Here is a 20,891-nt window from a genome sequence, read left to right as displayed (position 1 = left end):
GCCACCACCCTTAAGCAGTTACCATCTGAGGTTTATCCTGTTATTGAGCTCTAACCAACTTAGTGGTGGTTTTCCTTTATCCAATAATGTTAAGAACCTGACCTATATAAAGAATTAGGTTATAGAGCAGATCACGTGGGATCTCTAACAGAAACATTTTACCATCTCATGGTGTTGTGTTTGAGTGGAAAGAAGTTTTTGTTTGTAAGAAATATCAGGATCCTGCTCTCATGTTGTCTACCATCCTAAAACTCATAATGAAGGTATGGGGGTGCTTGAGAATTAAACTAAACCAAAAATTGAACTTTTATATATACAAATCCTAACGCACACCGTCCATCAACCACATAAGATGTGTAATAAATACCTGGGTGCTACCTTAAGCAGCTGTATTATCCAAAGACAGACAAAACAGGTGCACACCAGGATTTTTAAAAAAGATTAAAATCCCATTTTTATTGGTTTACATTAAAAAGAACCAGCCAACATTTCGTCTGATTCTAAGACCTTTCTCAAGACCGAAACGATAGACCGGTTCTTTTAAATGTAAATCAATAAAAAAATGTTGTTTGTTTAAAAAATGTTTTGTTGATAGAGATATATATATATATATATATATATATATATATATATATATATATATATATATGAAAGGAAGATCAGTACTCTCTGTAGTTTGGTGAAATTGTGTTGATTTATTAATCAAAAATCACATCTTATCCGACGTTTCGGTCCCACATGGGGACCTTTCCTTGAGAAAGGTCCCCATGTGGGATTGAAACGTCGGAAATTCTTATTCACTCTCTAGTCATATCATGTCTAGACTAGTGTAACTCTCTTTTAATTGACCTTCCCCTCCAGAGACTGTCACCTCTCCAGTCCATAATGAACACTGCTGCGAGGCTCATAGACCTCATCAACCACTCCTCCTCTGCCACGCCATTCTGTCAATCCCTGCACTGGCTTCAGCTACCTCTCAGAATTAAATTCAAATTAATGACCCTGACATTCAAAGCACTTCATAACTCTGCCCCACCCTACATCTCTGAACTCATCACTATATAGCCACCCAAACGCCTACTACGCTCCTCTACTGACCTGCAACTCAACTCTTCTCTCATTACCTCCTCACATGCTCACATTCAAGACTTTGCAAGGGCTGCACCCCTCCTCTAGAACTCTCTCCCACGGTCTGTCCGACTTTCTCCCAACCTTTCTGCTTTCAAGAAATCTCTTAAAACGCACTTCTTTCGAGAAGCCTTCCCTCACTCTGCTTAACTACCAAACGCAACACCACATACAGTACCACATTTCTCACAGACTTAATTTGATCTTGTCCACTTCCACACCTTTTGTATTACTCCCTTCCTTCTAGAGTGTAAGCTCTTTCTGCATAGGGCCTTCCTCACCTTTTGTACCGGTATTGATTGTGATGTATGTAACTCCATATGTTCTATGTATATAATTTAATGTGATTTAGTTGTATAATCCCATTTACTTTACAGCGCTATGCAATATGTTGGCTCTATATAAATACATGTTAATAATAAAATATGCAAGAGGAGGACAAGGTTATGATCTCAGAGTAAAAACTTTACCCTGGGCAGATCAATAATATTTTTTACCTCAAAGGCATTCTGGTTAATTGCTACAATATACAGGTATGGGAGCTATTATCCAGAAAGCCTGGGACCTGGGGTTTTCCGGTTAAGGGATACTTCTGTAATTTGGTTCGCCATACTTTCAGTATACTATAAATCATTTAAACATTAAATAAACCCAATAGGATTGTTCTGCCACTAATAAGGATTAATTATATCATAGTTTGGAATCAAGAACAAGGTGTTGTTTTATTATTACAGAGAAAAAAGGAAATAATTTTTAAAAAATCTGAATTTGCTTATAATGGAGTCTTTAGGAGATGCCATTCCCATAATTTGGGTTTGCAGATGTAGCGTTATAGTAAACTGAGTGGCACCGTCTCTACTATGAGCTTACTTTCATATATATTTATGCTCCGGATAAGACCTTTCTCTCAGGTGTAAGCCCTCACAACGGTGTGGAGGCAGGGATGTAGTGGAACTGTAACAAAGTACTAAATTTGGCGCCAGTGGTTCTTTATGCTTAACCAGAGAACTTAGTTTATTCAACAGAATAATTCACATAGGAGTACACAGGAATCATCAAGAACATAGAGCACAGAGGATAACACATACTCAAGCACCAATGACCAGCTTAGTCCCTGCAGGCAAGGGAACATGTACAGCAGCAGTGAAGCAGCAATTGAAGGTACACCCAGCTTTCATCCTTTTCCCTAAGTGGAACCCAGGAGCATCTCTACATCCCTAAGTCTGTGCACTTTGTCCCTACTTCAGTGTCCGAGCTGCTGTGCTGCCCCTTGATCACCCTTTAATTTTCCAGTCCTTGGCAGCACAGGAGGAGGGAGATGGGGCAGCGCAGTGCGGGGGCTGGGGGTGCGGGAAGAAAAAAACATGAGAGACGGAGGAGCAATGCTGGGAAGTGGGGAGCAACTACCAGGCAATGGTGACATGGGCTGGAGGATTCAACATGTGCCCCCGCAAAAGAAACTAAATTCATCGCTTAGAAGTGTTGCCCTAATCTTGCCGGCAGAGCAGCCAGGAGAGATAGCCAGGGAGGAGAAATCAACTGCTGCAGAATGGATGGTCGCCTTGTCGCCTTTTCTCAAGAAGAGCGGAAGTGGAGTTTCAGTAAGTTATTTTTTAATAAAGGCTTTGCTATTTAAAAGTTTAATTTGTGTTGGTGTTTATTTTTCGATGTATACTAAAAATTTTTTTTTTTTTTTAAAAATGTTGATGTTACTGGTCCTTTAAGGCAGAACAATGAAACAGGTCCCCCATTAGGACCCATTTAGGCGTCTGAGGATTATAAAGGGTGGCTATTTTACCAGACCCCTACACAGATAACAGATCTCATACATGTATTACCTTTCTCCCTTTAATGCACAGTACAGAAACTCGGGTTACCCCACCAGGGTAGTTCACTTTAAAATTTATATTTAGCATGATGTCAACAGCAGTATTCAGACAATTTGCAGTCTTTAATTTTTATATATTTATTTCATAATTACATTTTTGTAATGTTGTTGTAAAGGCATAATTGCTGTTGTAAAGGCATAATTGCTTTTGCAACCAGGCAGCAACCAGTTTTGAATGGAACATTATATTATTACCTCCTTTACAGACCTATTCTAAGGAATTAAAAGCAAGAAAAACGAAGCACTTAGTCGCTTAGAATAGGTCCTGTAGAATAGATCTATAGATAAATGAACACAGAATATAAACAGAGAAATTGGTCAAATAGCTAAGAATATGGATGAGTTTGGAAATGGTTATACTATTACTTTTATTTTTTATTTTTAAATACTGTAGCTTATTGTATTAAACTAAAAACAAAAAAAGGAATTTCTATTATCTAAAACTGAATAGTCATTTGAATAATTTTTTGAAGAATGCTATAATTTTTATCAACATTTAGTTTTGAGGGTCTTGGACAAGGAAGGGTGGTGCAATATTTGTTTGGGAAGGCGAACAATAGATGAGAGTATTTCTAATTGTACACTTACAGTATATAGGTATTTTTATTGCAATGGCTTGTCCCCCCTATACTTTCAGTTCTCAAGAGTGTTGAGTCATGAAGGCAAATAAAGCTCAGAAGATACAGCAAAAGATTTTTATATATTGTTAACTACCAGGGGAATGATCATTGCAGTGCAAAAGTGAAGATGAAACACAGATTGACTTTCCTTTCCAAGCTGTGGGTTCTCCATAAGTACAGTGTAAATATTTAAATATTATGGACTCAGGGATCATAATACTTACCTTGCAATTCAAATCTGACCCTGTCCATCAGCATTTGTCTTCGAATAACATGGCACATTAACAGTAAAAGCACCTCACAACATCAAAGTTATCAGATATATTTCATCAACATACCACATAATGACTTTAGTGACGTATCAGAGTAAGTTTCACGGTCACAGCCTTTCCCAATATGATTTGTCTGAAGCTCAATACTGGTTCGGATAAAAGACACAGGTCCATCACAAGTTTCTAGCCGAACAGTTGGAAGCAAGGCAATGCTCCCAGAACCAGGATTGTATTCAATGCGTTTTTCCCAGTCTGCAAAGAAAGTAAAAAAATATGAGATGACAAACCTGGTTTGCTAAGTGTTAGTGAGAACATCACAGTCTTTAACTATGGGGCCCAAAACTAACAGTTGAATTTTATTTTTTCCACAAATCTCTCAAACTGTGTGGTTTTTCCTATTTTTTTTAAAAAAAAAACAGCTCTAAAAATTTGAGATTTATTCAGTGTAAATTCAATTTTTAAATCAAGTTTTAAAGATATTCTTATTTTTAGCACATTATTTTCTGTTCTTACTTTTTTATTTGGATTGCTTAATAAATTTCCATGCCATTCCTAGTTTTAGAGTTCATGATTTTAGTTGTGATTTTAAAAGCCTCTAAAACCCTAAAAACTGCATTTTTTGGATTTTCTACACGAAAATACAGACTTTTTCGGATTTTTCCCTGAAAACCACAAAATCTTCTGATTATTGCAGAAATTTAGCACAGTTTAAGATATCTTCAGGACTTCTTCCATCACAGTTCTGAGATGCCAGATTTTCAGACTTTTTCCATTCTTGGGGTATAATAAATCCGGAAAAATTTGAATTTTTAAAAATTCAGATTTTATAGAAAAAAAAACACAAATTTTTCGGATTTTTGCCATTCAGACTTTAATAAATAACCTCCCCTTTTGTAACTTGGTAGAGTTTACAGATATAGAAAGTTTTGTCCTGCAATGAAAATAGTTCCAACTACTATACCTGGATACTCCACATAAAGGGAACATACAGTATACCTTTTTTAACATCGGTTTAAGTAAGAGGGTTTGTGCTAAACAAATTTATTATATTAAGAAACATATTTTTTATATTTTTCTTGAATGTACAGGGCAATATTTAAAAAAGTGACAATTTAATTTCTGTTCTTACAAGCACAATCAGTACAAATCAACAGTCCGTGGGAATCCCTCTGTATAATAAAATACATCTCAGAGCCAGACACTGGAAACTGGAGGAAAGAATGGTTTTGATTATAGAGAGGGTTTCTCAGTGAACTGCTTATCTGTATGGATTGCGTTTATGAGGACAGAAATCACATTTTGAATATACATGAAAAATCCCTTATCCGGAAAACCCCAGGTCTTGAGCATTCTATTACAAATATACAATATAAAGAAGAGGTGATTAGTCGCCAGGCAACTAAATCTCCCCGAATAGCCAGGTGTGCCCTTACCCTTAGAGTTTGCAACAGAAAAATTATCTTTCTATTTACACCTATGGAATTTTTAGAAGTCTATTTATCAATGGGTGAAGAGTTGCTTACCAAAATACTTTTTTAGGCACCAGTGAATATGATAAGTCAAGTGCAACACTGGTAAATGAAAAATAATAAGCTATAAACACTGACCCCATAATGATCTGATAAAGAATTTTTCTTTTTTAACAATTTGGCCCAGCAGTGGTCTTCATTTAGAAAGCTCCCTGTCTGTGAAACAAATAATCTCAAAAACTAATTTTAAAGGAAAGTGCACTTATTTTATGTTGCATTTGCTAATTGCATTAGGTTTACTTCTTGCTTAGATGCTGACTGAGCGTGGGACATAAAATTGAGATTTTATTTTCCTCTGGGAAACCCTGACTAATTTGTTAGAACTCATTTATCGAGTTACCCATCAGTGAAGGGGTGTATATATTTCCCATTCGGTCTCACATTTTCTGAAGCTTGCTTTCTATCCCTTAGGTTGTTTTGGTTTTTGATTCTGTAATCAGAACTAATTTGAAAAATGAACAGAAGTCTACAATTTGAGATGCAAAGTTAAAATGTATATTTAGCAAGAACATCTTTGGGCAAGTTAAAACAAGACATGATTTCTCGTCTCCATAAATATTAAAAAAAAAAAAACAGGAAAAAACAGCTTTTCTCAGTCTGAAACTTTGCATCTTAATTGGCTGATATGAATGCTATATTTAATGGCCATTAGGATATACAAAACTAAAAAGCAGGTTTAAGTCATGAAAGCAATGGTATAGAATTAGCCTGGATGAGAGAGGGAGCTTATTATAAGATAATTTTGAAAAGGACATGTGTGTTGGCCTTAATTGAGTGCTCTTTCAAGCATTGGGCACACCAGTAGATACCAATTATCATTAATTCAGCATGTGTCAAGCACAGTTGTGGAAGTGGAGGGCACAGTAATTGCACCTCATGCAGGGGTGATCCTGGCCCCTCCGCTGCCTGAGGCAGCAGCAGTTGCTGCTGCCCCCCCCCCTCCCCCGGAAATTCGCTCTTAAAGTACCAGGAGCAGCATTTTTGCTGCCCCTGGTACCTAGTGGGGCGCTGCCGCCTGAGGCGACAGCCTCAACTCGCCTCATTGGTGAGGCGACCTCATGTAGGTACATGACACCAGGCAATTCTTTTTTACATCCCCAAACAGGAACACGTTACTCCATAAGACATTATATTACTTGTACTACCACACATGTTATTTATTTAATCACATGTCCGTGTGGGTTATATTATGTTGGGAAGACAGATCAGACATTGCGTCTACAAATGGATGGACATAGGCATTTTAGCGTGAATAGGCATTTACCGTATATACTCGAGTATAAGCCGAGTTTTTCAGCCCCCAAAATATGCTGAAAAACTCTACCTCGGCTTATACTCGGGTCAAGCGCAAAAACGGTCACCGGCGTCTAAGAATAGTCGCCAGCGTCTAAGAATAGTCGCTGGCGTCCAGGAATAGTCTCCAAGAATATTCGCCGGCGTCCAAGAATGGTCGCCGGCATCCAAAAACGAGACGCCGGCACCTCCAATGGGAGCAGAAACCCTAAATTTTTTGATTGAAACTTACCAGAAGCTGCTGCATTTCTCACCCTAGGCTTATACTCGAGTCAATAAACTTTCTCAGTTTTTGGAGGTAAAATTAGGTACCTCGGCTTATACTCAGGATGGCTTATACTCGAGTATATACGGTAGCTAGAATCTGGAAATAGGCTTCTCACTTTTAAATACATAGCTATAGACCATGTTCCACCACTGAGATGTGGGGATGATAGATGTAAAATCCTTCTACAGAGGGAAGTGTTTTGGATAAAAAAAACTCGACACTTTGGCCCCTGGGAGTTTCTTTTGTTACTATGTTTAAATTTACCATAAGCAACAATGTTTCAGCTTATCTATTCTAGTGGTTTTCTTTTTAATCAATGTTAATCAATGTTTCCTTTCCATTGATGTGTATATTTGCCTTCTCTAAGATTTTTTCCTTGTGCATTTTCTTGGTGCAGGGTTTATCCCTTAGTCACATGATTGGTGAGAATACACTACTACAAGAAGGTCCGGACTCTCAGGACTTATGAAAATCATAATATTTATTATAAATGACTAACGTTTCGGCTAGGTCCCTATATAGGTCCCCTATATAGGGACCTATATAGGGACGTTTCGGCTAGGTCCCCTAAATATATATATTTATAGTATTAAATATACTTATAGTCTAAGATTGTCTTTAAATAAATTCAAGTAGCAGAGTTGCAGATTAGTTTTTCTGTTTAGTTTTCAGTAATATTTTGGAACTGTCATTAAAAAGTGCATTTACTGTTTTGCACAGATGCTGTGCAGAGGAAAAGTTAGTGTCCCAGTTAGTTCTCAGTGACTTTAAATCACTATGTTCTATAAATGCCAACCTAGAAATTGAACGAATGTGAGCATAAGAACATGATCTAATTGCTTTTCACAGCTGAGTAAAAACTCATCAACGACTGGTAGAGAACAAACAACTGTTAAGTTTAAATGGGCTTAGACATTAAGAGATTTAAAGTGGAACATGTGTTTAAAGTATATATAATCATGATCTGCTAAAAATAGTCTTTTGTTTGTAAAAAATTCATTTTCTTAAAGGGCATTATATAGTTGTATTTAACATTTCTCATATTATATATATAGGACTTATTATTTTTGTTATTTATTGCATTGTTGAGTGCAGAACAATCAAATCAAAAGTACTTTTGCTTCCTGATTTGATTCTTCAGAGCAATTAGGGGAGGAGAATTTAGTTAAATGGTCAGTCAAAATCTGAATTTCTCCTTATCTGCTGATTACACCTATTTAAAAAAAACTTGCCTGATTACAGAAGGAGAAAGGGAGAGAAAGTAACAAAGCAATTTGATATTTTATTCTTTGGTATTTTATAATGAACAATAATAATAACAAAATATATAAGGATTTATGTGTAACACAAGCTTTATTTCTCTTGCTCCCCTTGACCCCTTTGTTTTGTTTTGCTTTAACCCTTTGCTCTAACCCTTTTTTTACAGAAGTAGAATTACACCAACCAAATTCAGGTTGTCCTGAAAAAAGCAATATACTGTTTTCCTGGGTAAACTAAAAGACCGCCCCAGGAAAGGCCCTTAAAGTGAAAGAGATAGATTCTGTAAGGAAATTACCTATACTAGATAATTTTGGACGTTGCTTAGGATTTAATATACAGTCATATGAAAAAGTTTGGGAACACCTCTCAGCCTGCATAATAATTTACTCCACTTTCAAGAAAAATGAAAACAGTGGTATGTCTTTCATTTCCTTCTTTCATTTCATCTGAGTACTGAGGTAACAAAGCTTTTTAGTGAAGCAGTATTCAGTTGTATGAAATAAAATCAAATTTGAAAAACTGGCTGTGCAAAAAATGTGGGTGCCCTTGTAGTTTTGCTAATTTGAATGCATGTAACTGCTCAATACTGATTACTGGCAACACCCAATTGGTTTGATTAGCTCATTAAGCCTTAAACTTCAGGTGTGTCCAATCATGAGAAGTTATATTTAAGGTGACCAATTGCAAGTTGTGCATCTGTTTGACTCTCCTCTGAAGAGTGACAGCATGGGATCTTCAAAGCAACTCTCAAAAGATCTGAAAACAAAGATTGTTCAGTATCATGGTTTAGGGGAAGGCTACAAAAAGCTATCTCAGAGGTTTAAACTGTCAGTTTCAACTGTAAGAAATGGAATCAGAAAATGGAAGGCCAAGGTCTGGCAGGCCAAGAAAAATACAGGAGCAGCATATGCGGAGGTTTGTGAGAATGGTTACAGACAAAGACCTGCAAGAACATCTTGCTGCAGATGATGTATTTGTACATCGTTCTACAATTCAGCGCAATTTGCACAAAGATCATCTGTATGGCAGGGTGGTGCACTAACGCCACAAACAGAGTCACTTGTTGAATGCAAAAGCTCATTTAGACAAGCCACAATCATTTCGGAGACAAAAATGTAGTTATTTGGTCATAACAAAAAGCTTTGCATGGCGGAAGAAGTACTGCATTCCAAGAAAAACACCTGCTACCTACTGTCAAATTTGGTGGATATTCCATAATGCTGTGGGTTGTATGCCTAGTTCAGGGACTGGGGCCCTTGTTAAAGTCGAGGGTCGGATGAAATCAACCCAATATCAACAAATTCTTCAGGATAATGTTCAAGCATTAGTCACAAAGTTAAAGTTACGCAGAGGTTGGATATTCCAACAAGACAATGACCCCAAACACACTTCAAAATCTACAAAGGTATTTATGCAGAAGGAGAAATACAATATTCTGGCCATTACAGTCCCCCAACTTGAATATTATCAAAAATCTATAGTATGATTTGAAGCAGGATGTCCATGCTCAGCAGCCATCACATTTAACTGAACTGGAGAGATTTTGTATGGATGAATGGTCAAAAATACCACCATCCAGAATACAGACACTAATCAAAGGCTATAGGAGGCTCAACTAAGTATTGATGTAATATCTCTGTTGGGGTGCTTTAACAGTCAGTACTCACTCTGGTGTGGCGTCGGTAACTTATAGGCGCATGTGCGCTGGCGCGAAGTTCAAATGGTATTTAAAGTGACAAATTGTATTTCTCAGTGCCCGTTATAGGATCTTTCCTGCCTGTTTTTGGACAATTCTGACTTCTGTATTCCTGACCCTGCCTGGTAATCGACTCTCCTGTATCGTATCACTTCTGACTGATCTCATGGTTTGACCCTTGCCGGTCTGACTCAGTTTGTACTCTGCCTGCACTGACCCGGCCTGATTTGTCTACGCCTTCTGCCTATGCCTTGTACTGCCCAAAAGACTTTGCTTTACGTTCATGCCCCTTTGCTCATCCAGAACCCTTATCTTTGCACCTCTCTTAATAAGACCTGGAGGCATCCAATTAGCCAAGGGCTCCTCCCTAGGTGAAAGGCGGCTGTTAAAGGCAGAAGCAAGAGCTGTGTACGGGGTGCTTAGCATTGGTTCTGGATTTAGGGTGCCGACTGTGACAGGTGGCCAAATTTATGCAGCTGTCTAATTTTGGTATGATGCATGTTGCATATTTTCTCTTAATCCAATAAACTTTATGTCACTGCTGAAATATTACTGTTTCCACAAGGCATGTTATATATTAAAAGGAAGTTGCTTCTTTGAAAACTTAGCCAATGATAAAACTCCAAAGAATTAAGAGGGGTTCCCAAACTGTATACAGTCAACTCAAGACAACACTTTATTGTCCACACTGTAACATTTACCACTCTTAAAAGGATGGAAACATACAGACTCCTGATGGGCCAGAGTCCTACATCTATTAGCTGAATGCATGAAAAAAGAAAAGAAATGTGTAGGGCTCTGTTGGACCCACCAAGAGAAATCTGTGTAAATTTGTTCTTTATTGTGCTTTAATAGTTACATTATTCACTAGTACTGTAAATATGTTTTAAGGAGGCTGATGGGAGTACCGCAATCACAGCATTGGACACACAAGAATAAAAAGTAAAAAATCAGCCATTGTAAAAATTCTGTCTTAGACACATAGTATGGGGCAAATTTACTAAAGCGTGAAGTGGCTAACACTAGCGCAAATTCGCCAGCGTGACGTCATTTAGTTACTTCGCCGATTTACTAATGGGCGATGGCGTAAATTCGCTAGCGAAGTGGACCTACTCTAGCGCTACTTCGCACCCTTACTCCAGGCGAAGTTGCGCTATGGCGAAGGGACGTAACTACACTAATTCACTAACTTGCACATTTTCATGAACGTTAACTTTTGCGCCAGACTTGCCTTCGCCAACTGAGACCAGGCAAAGTGCAATAGAGTAGATAGGGATTGCTTCAAAAAAAGTTGAAAAGTCCCAAAAAACGCTGGCGTCTTTTCCTTTTTTAAGTGTGATAGGCTGAAAAAGATCGTACATTTTTTCTGGGGTACCCTCCTTCCCCCCTACAGTTCCTAACATATGGCACATAAACTATAAAGTGGGCACATGTGTAGGGCAATATAACAACTCTAGTTTATTTTATGAAGGTTTCCCAGGCTTGTGTAGTGTAATGTATTTGCTGCTACACATACGTCCATTGTACTTTAACTTGGCGCCGTATGCAAATTAGGCATGGCTAGTGTAACTTCGCTTTCCTTGATGAATTAACGCTAGCGCAACTTCGCTACCGTTCCCCTCCCTGAGCGCGACTTCGGATTTTAGTGAATTAGCGGCGCCCTGGCGAAACCTCGCCTGGCGAAGTGTGGCGAAGTGTGGCGAAGTGTGGCGAAGCCTGCGCTAGTGCAACTCCGCAGGTTAGTGAATTTGCCCCATACAGTACATCTAGCCTTTCTGTGTAATGTCTAAATAACAGAACTTTCTGTAATTTCATGCCCCCCATTTTGTATTTATAGTATACCCACTAACATAGCTGTTGGTCTAGGGCAGTGCAACTGCCCCCCCCATTGTCAGTGTTTTACTACAGCAGTCAAGTGAAGGGTTGATTTTACCTGTGTTTAATAGAACCCCCAAATTTTAAGTTTCATTTAATTGGATTCCAACACATAGAAATAAGAACTAACTAGAACTAAGAGCAAAAGTCTTGATTATACAGTAAATTACAGTGTAGTGGTGTTACTCCAACTGACAATACTCATATCTAGTGATGAGCAAATTTGTGCCTTATCGCTTTGCAGAATAATTTGCAAAACTTTAAAAAATTTGTAAAGCGCATTGAAGTCAATTGCCGTAAAAAAAAAAATGTATTTTTACACATGCGTCTATTTTCTTGCTCTCAATACATTAAAGTCAGTGGGAGTTTTTCGTATGGCAACTTTTTTGTCCAAATGCATTAAAGTCAATGGGCGTTTTTTTCTTATGGCGACTTGTCCAAATGCATTAAAGTCAATGGGTGTTTTTTTCTTATGGCGACCTTTTGCAGCAGTTTCATGAAAAAATTCCAGATGGCAAAGGTGAAATTCGGAATTTTTCTGCAAATCCATGACTGGTGAAAAAATTCGCTCATCACTTATACCTTGAATATATCCTGAAATGACATATTTACTTCTTTGAAGCCTTCTTCTTAATAGAACTCTATTCTACTATAATCAAATTTACAAACAAATTTTCTATTGACCAGTCCCATTTCTCCCATCAGTAGTTTTATGAGGCTAAACCCTGTGGTGCTTTTATTTCAGTTCCCCGTTTAAGTGGCCTGGGGTTTTTAACAATTTTCATCCTTTTTAATTCATTCACACCTTGATTCTGTTTTTCCTCCTGGTTTTATATCTACCTCTCAATGATATGGGTCTGCATGTTTTCTCAGTCCATGCCTAGCCACCAGAGACCTGCTCCCAATTCTAACCAGACTGTTTTCTGCTAGAAAAGTAAAGTGCAGAAAGATATATATATATAGATATATATATATATATATATATATATATATATATATATCTTTACTTTCATAAAAACCAGGAAGATTGAACAGAGACTAAGTAAATAAAAAGAGGAAAAGGGGAATATATAAAAATGTATCTAACTTTATGAAATTGTTAGAGTGGGATAACCACCCAGTAGAAGCTATTTATCATTGAAATCAGTATAACTGTTCCTAAATTAAAGCAATAATTAAACATAATTGGAGTTTCTCCAAAGCTTGCAGATCATGTTTTATTTGTCTTCTGAGTTATTTATATGTTTTTTTCATAATTGCATTATTATAATATGGCTTTATCAATAATTGCACTATGATAACAACCCTGTTATTTCCAGTTTTTTTATTCACCTTAAAATAAATCCAAACACTAATCCAAGAAATAAAAAAATAGCTGTATCTTAAACTGCCTGGTGAATATGCGGTACGATATGTAAATAAATGTCATTAATAGTACAGGTGTGTTTCACAGTACCTTATTCTGCTAAAGAGCATCTGATTTTACATTAACAAGTGTTTAGCATTTTTTTTGTGTCTTATTTATCATATGTTTTCCCTTAACCCAATTACAGCTAGCTGCCAGTCATAGTAGAAAATAACTGATGCGAAGCATAAATTATTTAAATGAATTCTCAATCCAAGCACTCTAAAGGCATGTTGACTTCTTCCTACGTCCTGTTTTTTTCAATCTTCGGAGCCATCACAATGCAAGCTCGTGTTCATTGTGTGAAAAGGACTAAAATTGCCCTTTTTAGTGGTTCAAGCTAAAATTAGTGGGAGGCAGCAGGAGCAATATGAGGCATTTCTACACCAGCTTAATATGCCGGCCAAGAAAATGCCACATGCACCTTCAACCTGTCAGTTTTTATAACCTGCAAACCTTCTACTTTTACTCAAATAAAAATAATATTTTTCAAAGGTAAAAAGGATTTCTTTACCTCCAGTTCTTTGGAACTAAATGTTTTCAACTGACATTTCAGTGGAATTTATGAGTTTGTTAATGGAAAGCTTAGTCATCTCATCCTTAATCTCTACAACAACTAAGCTTTGTTAAATATATATTAGAAATATTATTTTTCCTGACATATTCCAGTGCAGTTCCCTTATGTGAAATTACACTGATCTGCCCATCACTTATTTAAATCTAGTGTGAAGTAGGCAAAGTAAATAAACTATTGAAATCCAGAGTGAGAGGCTGTGGCTCAGAAATTAGCTATGTACTCATGCTATTAATGTGAGCAGGTCAAATACGGCAAGATATGGTAGGATTCCTATTTCTGCTTTAAAGAAAATTGATTCATTCTCAGCAGGACCGAAACCCGGAATACATCAGAGGATTCTGGAAATAAAAGCTCAGGGAACAGAGAGAAGATGCATATTTTCAGTGGCTTTTATTTATTTTTGCCTTTTGAGTTTCTTCGGTTTGAAACTGAAATTATTTTGAAGACAGCGACTCTTTAATACTTAGCAGATTGTGGTATGTCACAAAGAAGCATGGCATTTGAAAACTCTCTAGAAAGAGAGACAATACAAAATATACTTTTAGTGTTGTAGACGATCGTTCAGAACAAAGGACAAAGAACGGTGTACAGTGTTTCAGTATTTCAGATCTTATTCTGTTTCCCTAAGCTTCTTTTTCCTTTGAAATCACATGGGTTATCTTGGCAAAGTCTTGTTAAATCCATGTTACTCGCTGAAATATGGAAAACTCACAGTGAAACTGATGAGCCAATTCAGCTGCTTCCATTTCCGTAAAATGGAAATCCACTATGTAGACATTTGTCTCGCAACAATGCACCTTACAGATAGAAGTGAGACGGTACCTCTACATCTTAGACTATTTCATTTTAAAAAGGTGATGTATTCTTTAATACAGTATTCAATTTAAATATTCAAAAATAGACCCTTGAATAATTATTATTGGGTATTAAAATAACCAATTATGTAAAATAAGAAAAATAGCAGCAATGCTTAAAACTAATATATCCTCATACACATACAAAAATTACAGAAAAACTGAAAAAAAAATGTCATGAGCTGATATGTTTGGTAAATGTACATTTACAGTCTTAGTATCCTTGGTATATGTGCACATGTAATATACTTTGGCAAGAGATTCTCCTACAATAATAAATGCTAGCAAGTAGTTTTAAGTTGGTTTTAACTGTAATAATAATAAAAGTTATCTCTTAATTTTTGAGAGTCCCCTACTAAACAATGTGCTTTATATCTATGTTTCATATTAGTGCAGGTACGGGACCTGTTATCCAGAATGTTTGGGACTTGGGTTTTTCCTAAGAATGGATCTTTCAGTAATTTGGATCTTCATACCTTAAGGGGCAGATTTATCAAGGGTCGAATTTCGAAGTAGAAAAAACTTTCGAAATCCGACTATCGAATAGAATCCTCCGACATTTGAATTCAAAGTCGGAGGATTTTATACATCGTATGATCGGAGTACTTTGGGTCGAACGATTTGACTGATTTTATCATACGATCATACGATTTTCCAAAAAAAATCCTTTGACTTAAAAGTAGGTCCCCCATAGGCTAAACAGCAATTTGGCAGGTTTAAGTTGGCGAAGTATTGAAGTTGAAGTTTTTTTAAAGAGACAGTACTTAGATTATCGAATGGTTGAATAGTCGAACAATTTTTACTTTGAATCGAAGTTGAAGTAAATTCGAAGTCGTAGTATCCTATTCGATGGTATCCAAAAAATTACTTCGAATTTCGAATTTTTTAATTTCGAAAATTCCCTCGATTTCACTTCGACCCTTGATAAATCTGCCCCTAAGTCTTCTTGAAAATAATGTAAACATTAGACAAACCAAACAGAGTGGGTTTGCTCCCAATAAAGATTAATTATACAAGGTACTGTTGTATTATTACAGAGAAAAAGCAAATCATTTTTAAAAAATAAATTATTTGAATAAAATATAGTCTATGGGAAACAGCCTTTCCTTTCTGGGTAACGGGTTTCCAAATACCGGATCAAATACCTGTAATTTACAATAATATAAACTGATGCATAAAAATGCTTAATTTAAACAGGGCATACAATGTAATACAGTGAGGGTATGAATAAGATTGAATGCTCAGACCTTGGGTTTTTGGCGGATGGTGAGAATTTTTGCCCACAGGCAATAAGGTAAATTGCTGGTGGCGAAATATATGCGGCGCTTCATTTTCTGAAGCTGCACCGCAAAGAAACCTCAGATGGCATCGGAAAACGAAGCACTAAGTTTGTTGCCCACTAGCAATTTACTTTATTTCCATTGAAAAAGCATTTTCAGAAGATTTGTCACCCACGTAGGACAGATTTAACCATCTGTCATCACCCCAAGATGTCTTTCTAGAGAATGCAATGCCCTCAAGCTACTAAAAACATTTAAGTCATTTAAAAAAAAAAACCAAAAGGATTGGTCTGTGATCAATATACATTTCTGCAACCTGAGTAAACATGAATAATAAGGTACTGCTTTGTTCTTAAAGGGAAGGAAATGGGAAATGGTATTTCAGACATTTCTGGATAGCCAGTGTTAATCTTATACCTTTACCTTCTTCAGATAACTGCTCTTATCTTCTGATTTTTTTCCATTTTCCCCTCTCAGTTGGAGCTACTTCTTGTGTGAACAGAAGAACAACGGCATGGCAAGAATCCTCTCCACAAGTGATGTTTCCATGAGAGAGGTCAGCCTGTAAGGTCTAGCCACAGACTGTCTAGACAATTTTATATCACAAAGCAAAAGTCCTAGAAATGTGACAACACTGAGAAGGTTGCACACACACAGCAGGAATCCAGAATCAAGCAATATTCCATACCTTGCCATCCAGGTTTGCAGACAGGCTTAATGTCCACAAGAACTGTGACATCCTCCGTGGCATGCTTCTGTCCGCAGTCATATGCAGTAACTTTAATTTCATACTGATGTTGCTTATCATAACTCAGCTTCTCTGTGTTCCTTATGTTTCCTTAAAGATAAAAAGATAACATAATCTATGAATTTAATAAAAAAAATATGTTGTGAAAACAGTGGCGTTTGTGGCACATTTTCTGCTTTATTCTGTGATATAAATTCTTGGTCACTGCTCACAGGAATGGTTCGTGGCAGCACTCTGATCAGTATGGGATTAATCTGACCATTCCCAGCAGCAACTGCTTTATGTTCTAGTGATCTAATATATCTGTCCGTCCACATTAATTATCTTTAAGCCTGCCAATCAAAGCAATCTGGGAATTACACACAGTTTTGGTAGCAACTAGATAGAGGTCCCAACAGTTTTATATACCCAAAAGGGTTATCGTTTAGGGTACTTACATGATATAACAGGAGTTTTATAGTGAAAAAAGCACAAACTGCTACATGATACATTTTGTACTTTTATTCAATCCCAGCAAACATCCCCTATATTTTCCCATTTTGACATGGTACAAAACTTTTTCATGGTTTCTTATCTCACTTGGACAAACCATATTTACATAGAGTGTACACTAGAACATCCATTTTTTGTTTTTCAGGGGACCACAAAAATACAAATTATTTTCAGTAATATTTTGGTCAATACGAGTGTCAAGGTTCACTAAATAGGACAAAATAAAACAAATAAGTTCGACTTCATTATGATGCATTTAAACTTTTCTCTATGGTTCTGTAACTGTTCCAAAAATGAGAATGAGGTTCCTTTTTTTTCTAACCAAGAAAATGGTTTCCCGGTTTTGCTCTACATGCTGTGACAAACTCTTTTGCACACAACTGAGTTGGATGTTGGTATAATACATTCTTTAGGTATGATTTTTATTTATTTTAACAAGCAAATTCATTATAAAAGAGTCAGGGAGAGGGACTACACACTGTACATTTCTTATTGTAGTTATCAGTAGAAATTCTTTAGGACAACCAAAATGTAGTTAAAAAAAGTATTTTTGCTGCATAAGACAATACTAATAATATTCTGCTACTGATGATAACTAAATAAAGTGGTAGCTGAGTAGGTTGCACTTGTGCCATGCAGTGCTGAGGAATTGTGAATTCAATTCTGACTTTGAAAATATTAGTATGTTGGCTTTTGTACCATAATATATTGAAATTTATCATTAGTGATGGTGTCACTGGGCCATCTACACTCCTGGGCCCTATAGCAGGGGCTGCTTTCTCTGTAGTTACAACCCCTGGGAACTTTAGATTGTAAACAGGGACTGAGGTGAATGATGAGCAGTCTCTATAAAGTGCTGATAAATGAGTTAGTGCTATATAATAATACATATATTACTATAATAAATAAATAATAACATTTGTATTAAACAGTACAGGGAACCTGTTTAGTGGTCACATTGTTTCAGAAAACTAGAAATTGACAGTCATTGATCTAAGAAAAGGCAAAGTTATTTAAATTTTAAGAAATCTTAACAAGGCAAAGCTAACAGTTCCTCTGCTAAATGAATTAAATAGTAAAAAGGGCCAAGCAATATTAACAAGTGCACACAAAAAAAATGTAATCATATTCGATTCGTATGAATCTAGTTTTTCTCCCAAAAAAAACCCACGAATGTCAGGAAGGCTATTAACATCTCCAGGTGACTCAAGGGACCTCTGCCATTGACTTCTAAATGAATTAGGTAGGTTTTAGGTGGCAAATATTGTATATTGTTTTTTTGATTAGACAGTGATCTTCTAGTGCTTAATATAGTGAATAAAGTACCCCCTCTTGTAAAATATAAGGATATTATAAGTTACCGAGGAGTTTCATGACCCACTGTTTATAACTGATGACATCAGAACTCACCGTTTATAAGGATATAATTTACAAGATATTCATAGCTTTTGTGTATTATATAGTGAATAAAGTACCCCCTAGTATAAAATATAAGGATATTATAAGTTACTGAGGAGTTTCATGACCATATAAAAGCACGAGGCCGAAGACCAAATGTTTTCATACAGGTCATGGAACTCCGAGGTAACTTCTAATATCATCATATTTTGCAACTGGGGGTACTTTATTTATTATAATAAACACGTTTTAGTGAGTCATAGAACAGAAATGACATCAGAACTCACCGTTTATAACTGATGACATCAGAACTCACCGTTTATAAGGATATCATTTACAAGATATTCATAGCTTTTGTGTATTATAAGGATATATTACTCCTTCTCCTGCCAGATACAGTGATGGAACTAAGTATTATAATAATATTTCTGCCAGCATTCTGATTTGCTTTATGTAGATATAAATTACTGTTGTTGTAGTGACAGTTTACAAAGAAAACAAGAAACTGTGCAAGTCCTTCAAACAGCAAACCTCCCATGTACATATGCCAACCTGCCACTATTTACATAAGGCATCTTTATAGAAAAGCAGCAGTGTCATACAATTAAATAGATGGATGATCCTTTCCTGGATTAGGATGAAAAGCACAAATATTCATATTATTTTGCTTGATTCTTTGCTAATCCTTACTTCACAGTGCCACAATGGGAGTTGTCGCGATGTTGACAGCTATACCACTTAAGTGCGTAATAATCAGCACAAGTAATTGCACTTCCCAGTTTTTGTTTCCCAAATCTATCTTTTATTTCATTGTGGCTTGTCAGAACCCTTTTACATATCTCCAATGCCGCTGTCATTTTCCCTCCCTTTGTGCCCAGTGCTGTGAGTTGTTACTCATACTGTATAAAAGAAGGGAAGCTGAATGTGCTGACTAAGTTCTATGAACACTGCAGCCTAGATTTTGACCTATAAATATATATTTACATAATTTTCATACTGTAGATTTTAGTTACACAGGAAAACAAAAATTAATATATATCACAGCAGGCTGTTTTTATTTATGTGTTAGTGATGTGCAACCTTTTCCAGGCAGTTTGATAATCATTTGACATATCACATGCTTGTGGGACAGACAAAATTGGAAATATATAGTCCACATTAGAAAGTAATTAGGGATGTTCCCTGGTCATATAAAACCATGTAGGCTGAGTGTTCTTATAAAAGTACTGGCTTCATTTTGTTATAATGATCATGTTATAACACACAGCTTCAATAATTGTGGTTTATAACTGGCGATGTCACTAAGAGCTGTTTATAAAGATATATGTAACTGATTACTTGTGCATGTTTAAATCAGGACATAATACTGGATAATTCTAGGGGCCTTAAAGAGATTCTGACTTGATTTTTATGGTGTTGTTTTCTATTTCTAAATTACATTATTTACAATGCAAATATGTATATAAAAATGTAATTCACTCCTACATAAATGTTATTCCTGAACCAACACGTATAACTGGTTACATTCCCATTGTTATACTGATGGGCCTGCTGTGGGGAAAGAGAGGGGGTGATATCACTCCAACTTGCAGTGCAGCAGTAAAGAGTGACTGAAGCTTAGAGAGCACAAGTCACATGACTGAGTGCACCTGGGAAACTGACATATCAGATTTAAAAACTAAATATAAAAAAAATGTTTTTGCTCTTTTGAAAAATGTATTTCAGTAAAAGATTCTTCTGGAGCAGCACTATTAACTGATGTGTTTTAAAAAAACAAGTTTCCATGAGTACTAAGGAGTAAGTGCCCCAGCAGGCACGAAACGCATTAGATCTAGCTCTTATGTCCTAAGAAATTTTTCATTTTTTTAATTGATTGGTTCATTATTTCTGGGGACACTCACATTTTCCTTTTTGGAGATGTTGACTTGGAACTGCTGTACATCCAAAGGAAAAGATCATACAATAGAACTCCAATAGGACATTGCCAAGTGTTAATAAAAATGGTAGAAAGAATGTTTGTTTTACAATTCAAAAGCATTTAAATAAAGCCTGCATTGCATGGGATCATTTCCCTAAATATATAAAGTGGAGAGCAGTTAGTGAAACTATTGTGAGCATTGTTTTTTGTTTTTGTTTTTTTAATTAATTATACGCTCCAGAATGTAACAGGTGACTTATTGAAGAATATCACAAACAATTATTTTGAATGTTGTTTTTCTTGTCAGTAATGAGTGACAAGAATCTGCTTTCAACTGCAAAGACATTTACATACAGTTTATCTTTAAAGCCACTGAACGTGTGTTATTTA

At 36.2% G+C, this 20,891-nt stretch overlaps 1 protein-coding gene across 1 annotated transcript in view; it reads right to left on the bottom strand.

Moving 5' to 3' along the window:
* The window catches only part of clstn2.L (calsyntenin 2 L homeolog), a 441,104-nt gene that overhangs the window by 79,770 nt on the left and 340,443 nt on the right, over positions 1-20,891 (bottom strand). The window contains exons 5-6 of the mRNA XM_041563401.1: positions 16,634-16,783; positions 3,975-4,160 (exon numbers count right to left, since the gene is read on the bottom strand). Coding sequence (XP_041419335.1) covers positions 3,975-4,160; positions 16,634-16,783 — 336 coding nt within the window. The remainder of the gene's footprint in view (positions 1-3,974; positions 4,161-16,633; positions 16,784-20,891) is intronic.

This window comes from Xenopus laevis, chromosome 5L (genome assembly GCF_017654675.1).
Source record: "Xenopus laevis strain J_2021 chromosome 5L, Xenopus_laevis_v10.1, whole genome shotgun sequence".
Lineage (NCBI taxonomy): Eukaryota > Metazoa > Chordata > Amphibia > Anura > Pipidae > Xenopus > Xenopus laevis.
Note: the sequence above shows the minus strand (reverse complement) of the source record. Positions and strands in the feature narration are given on the sequence as shown.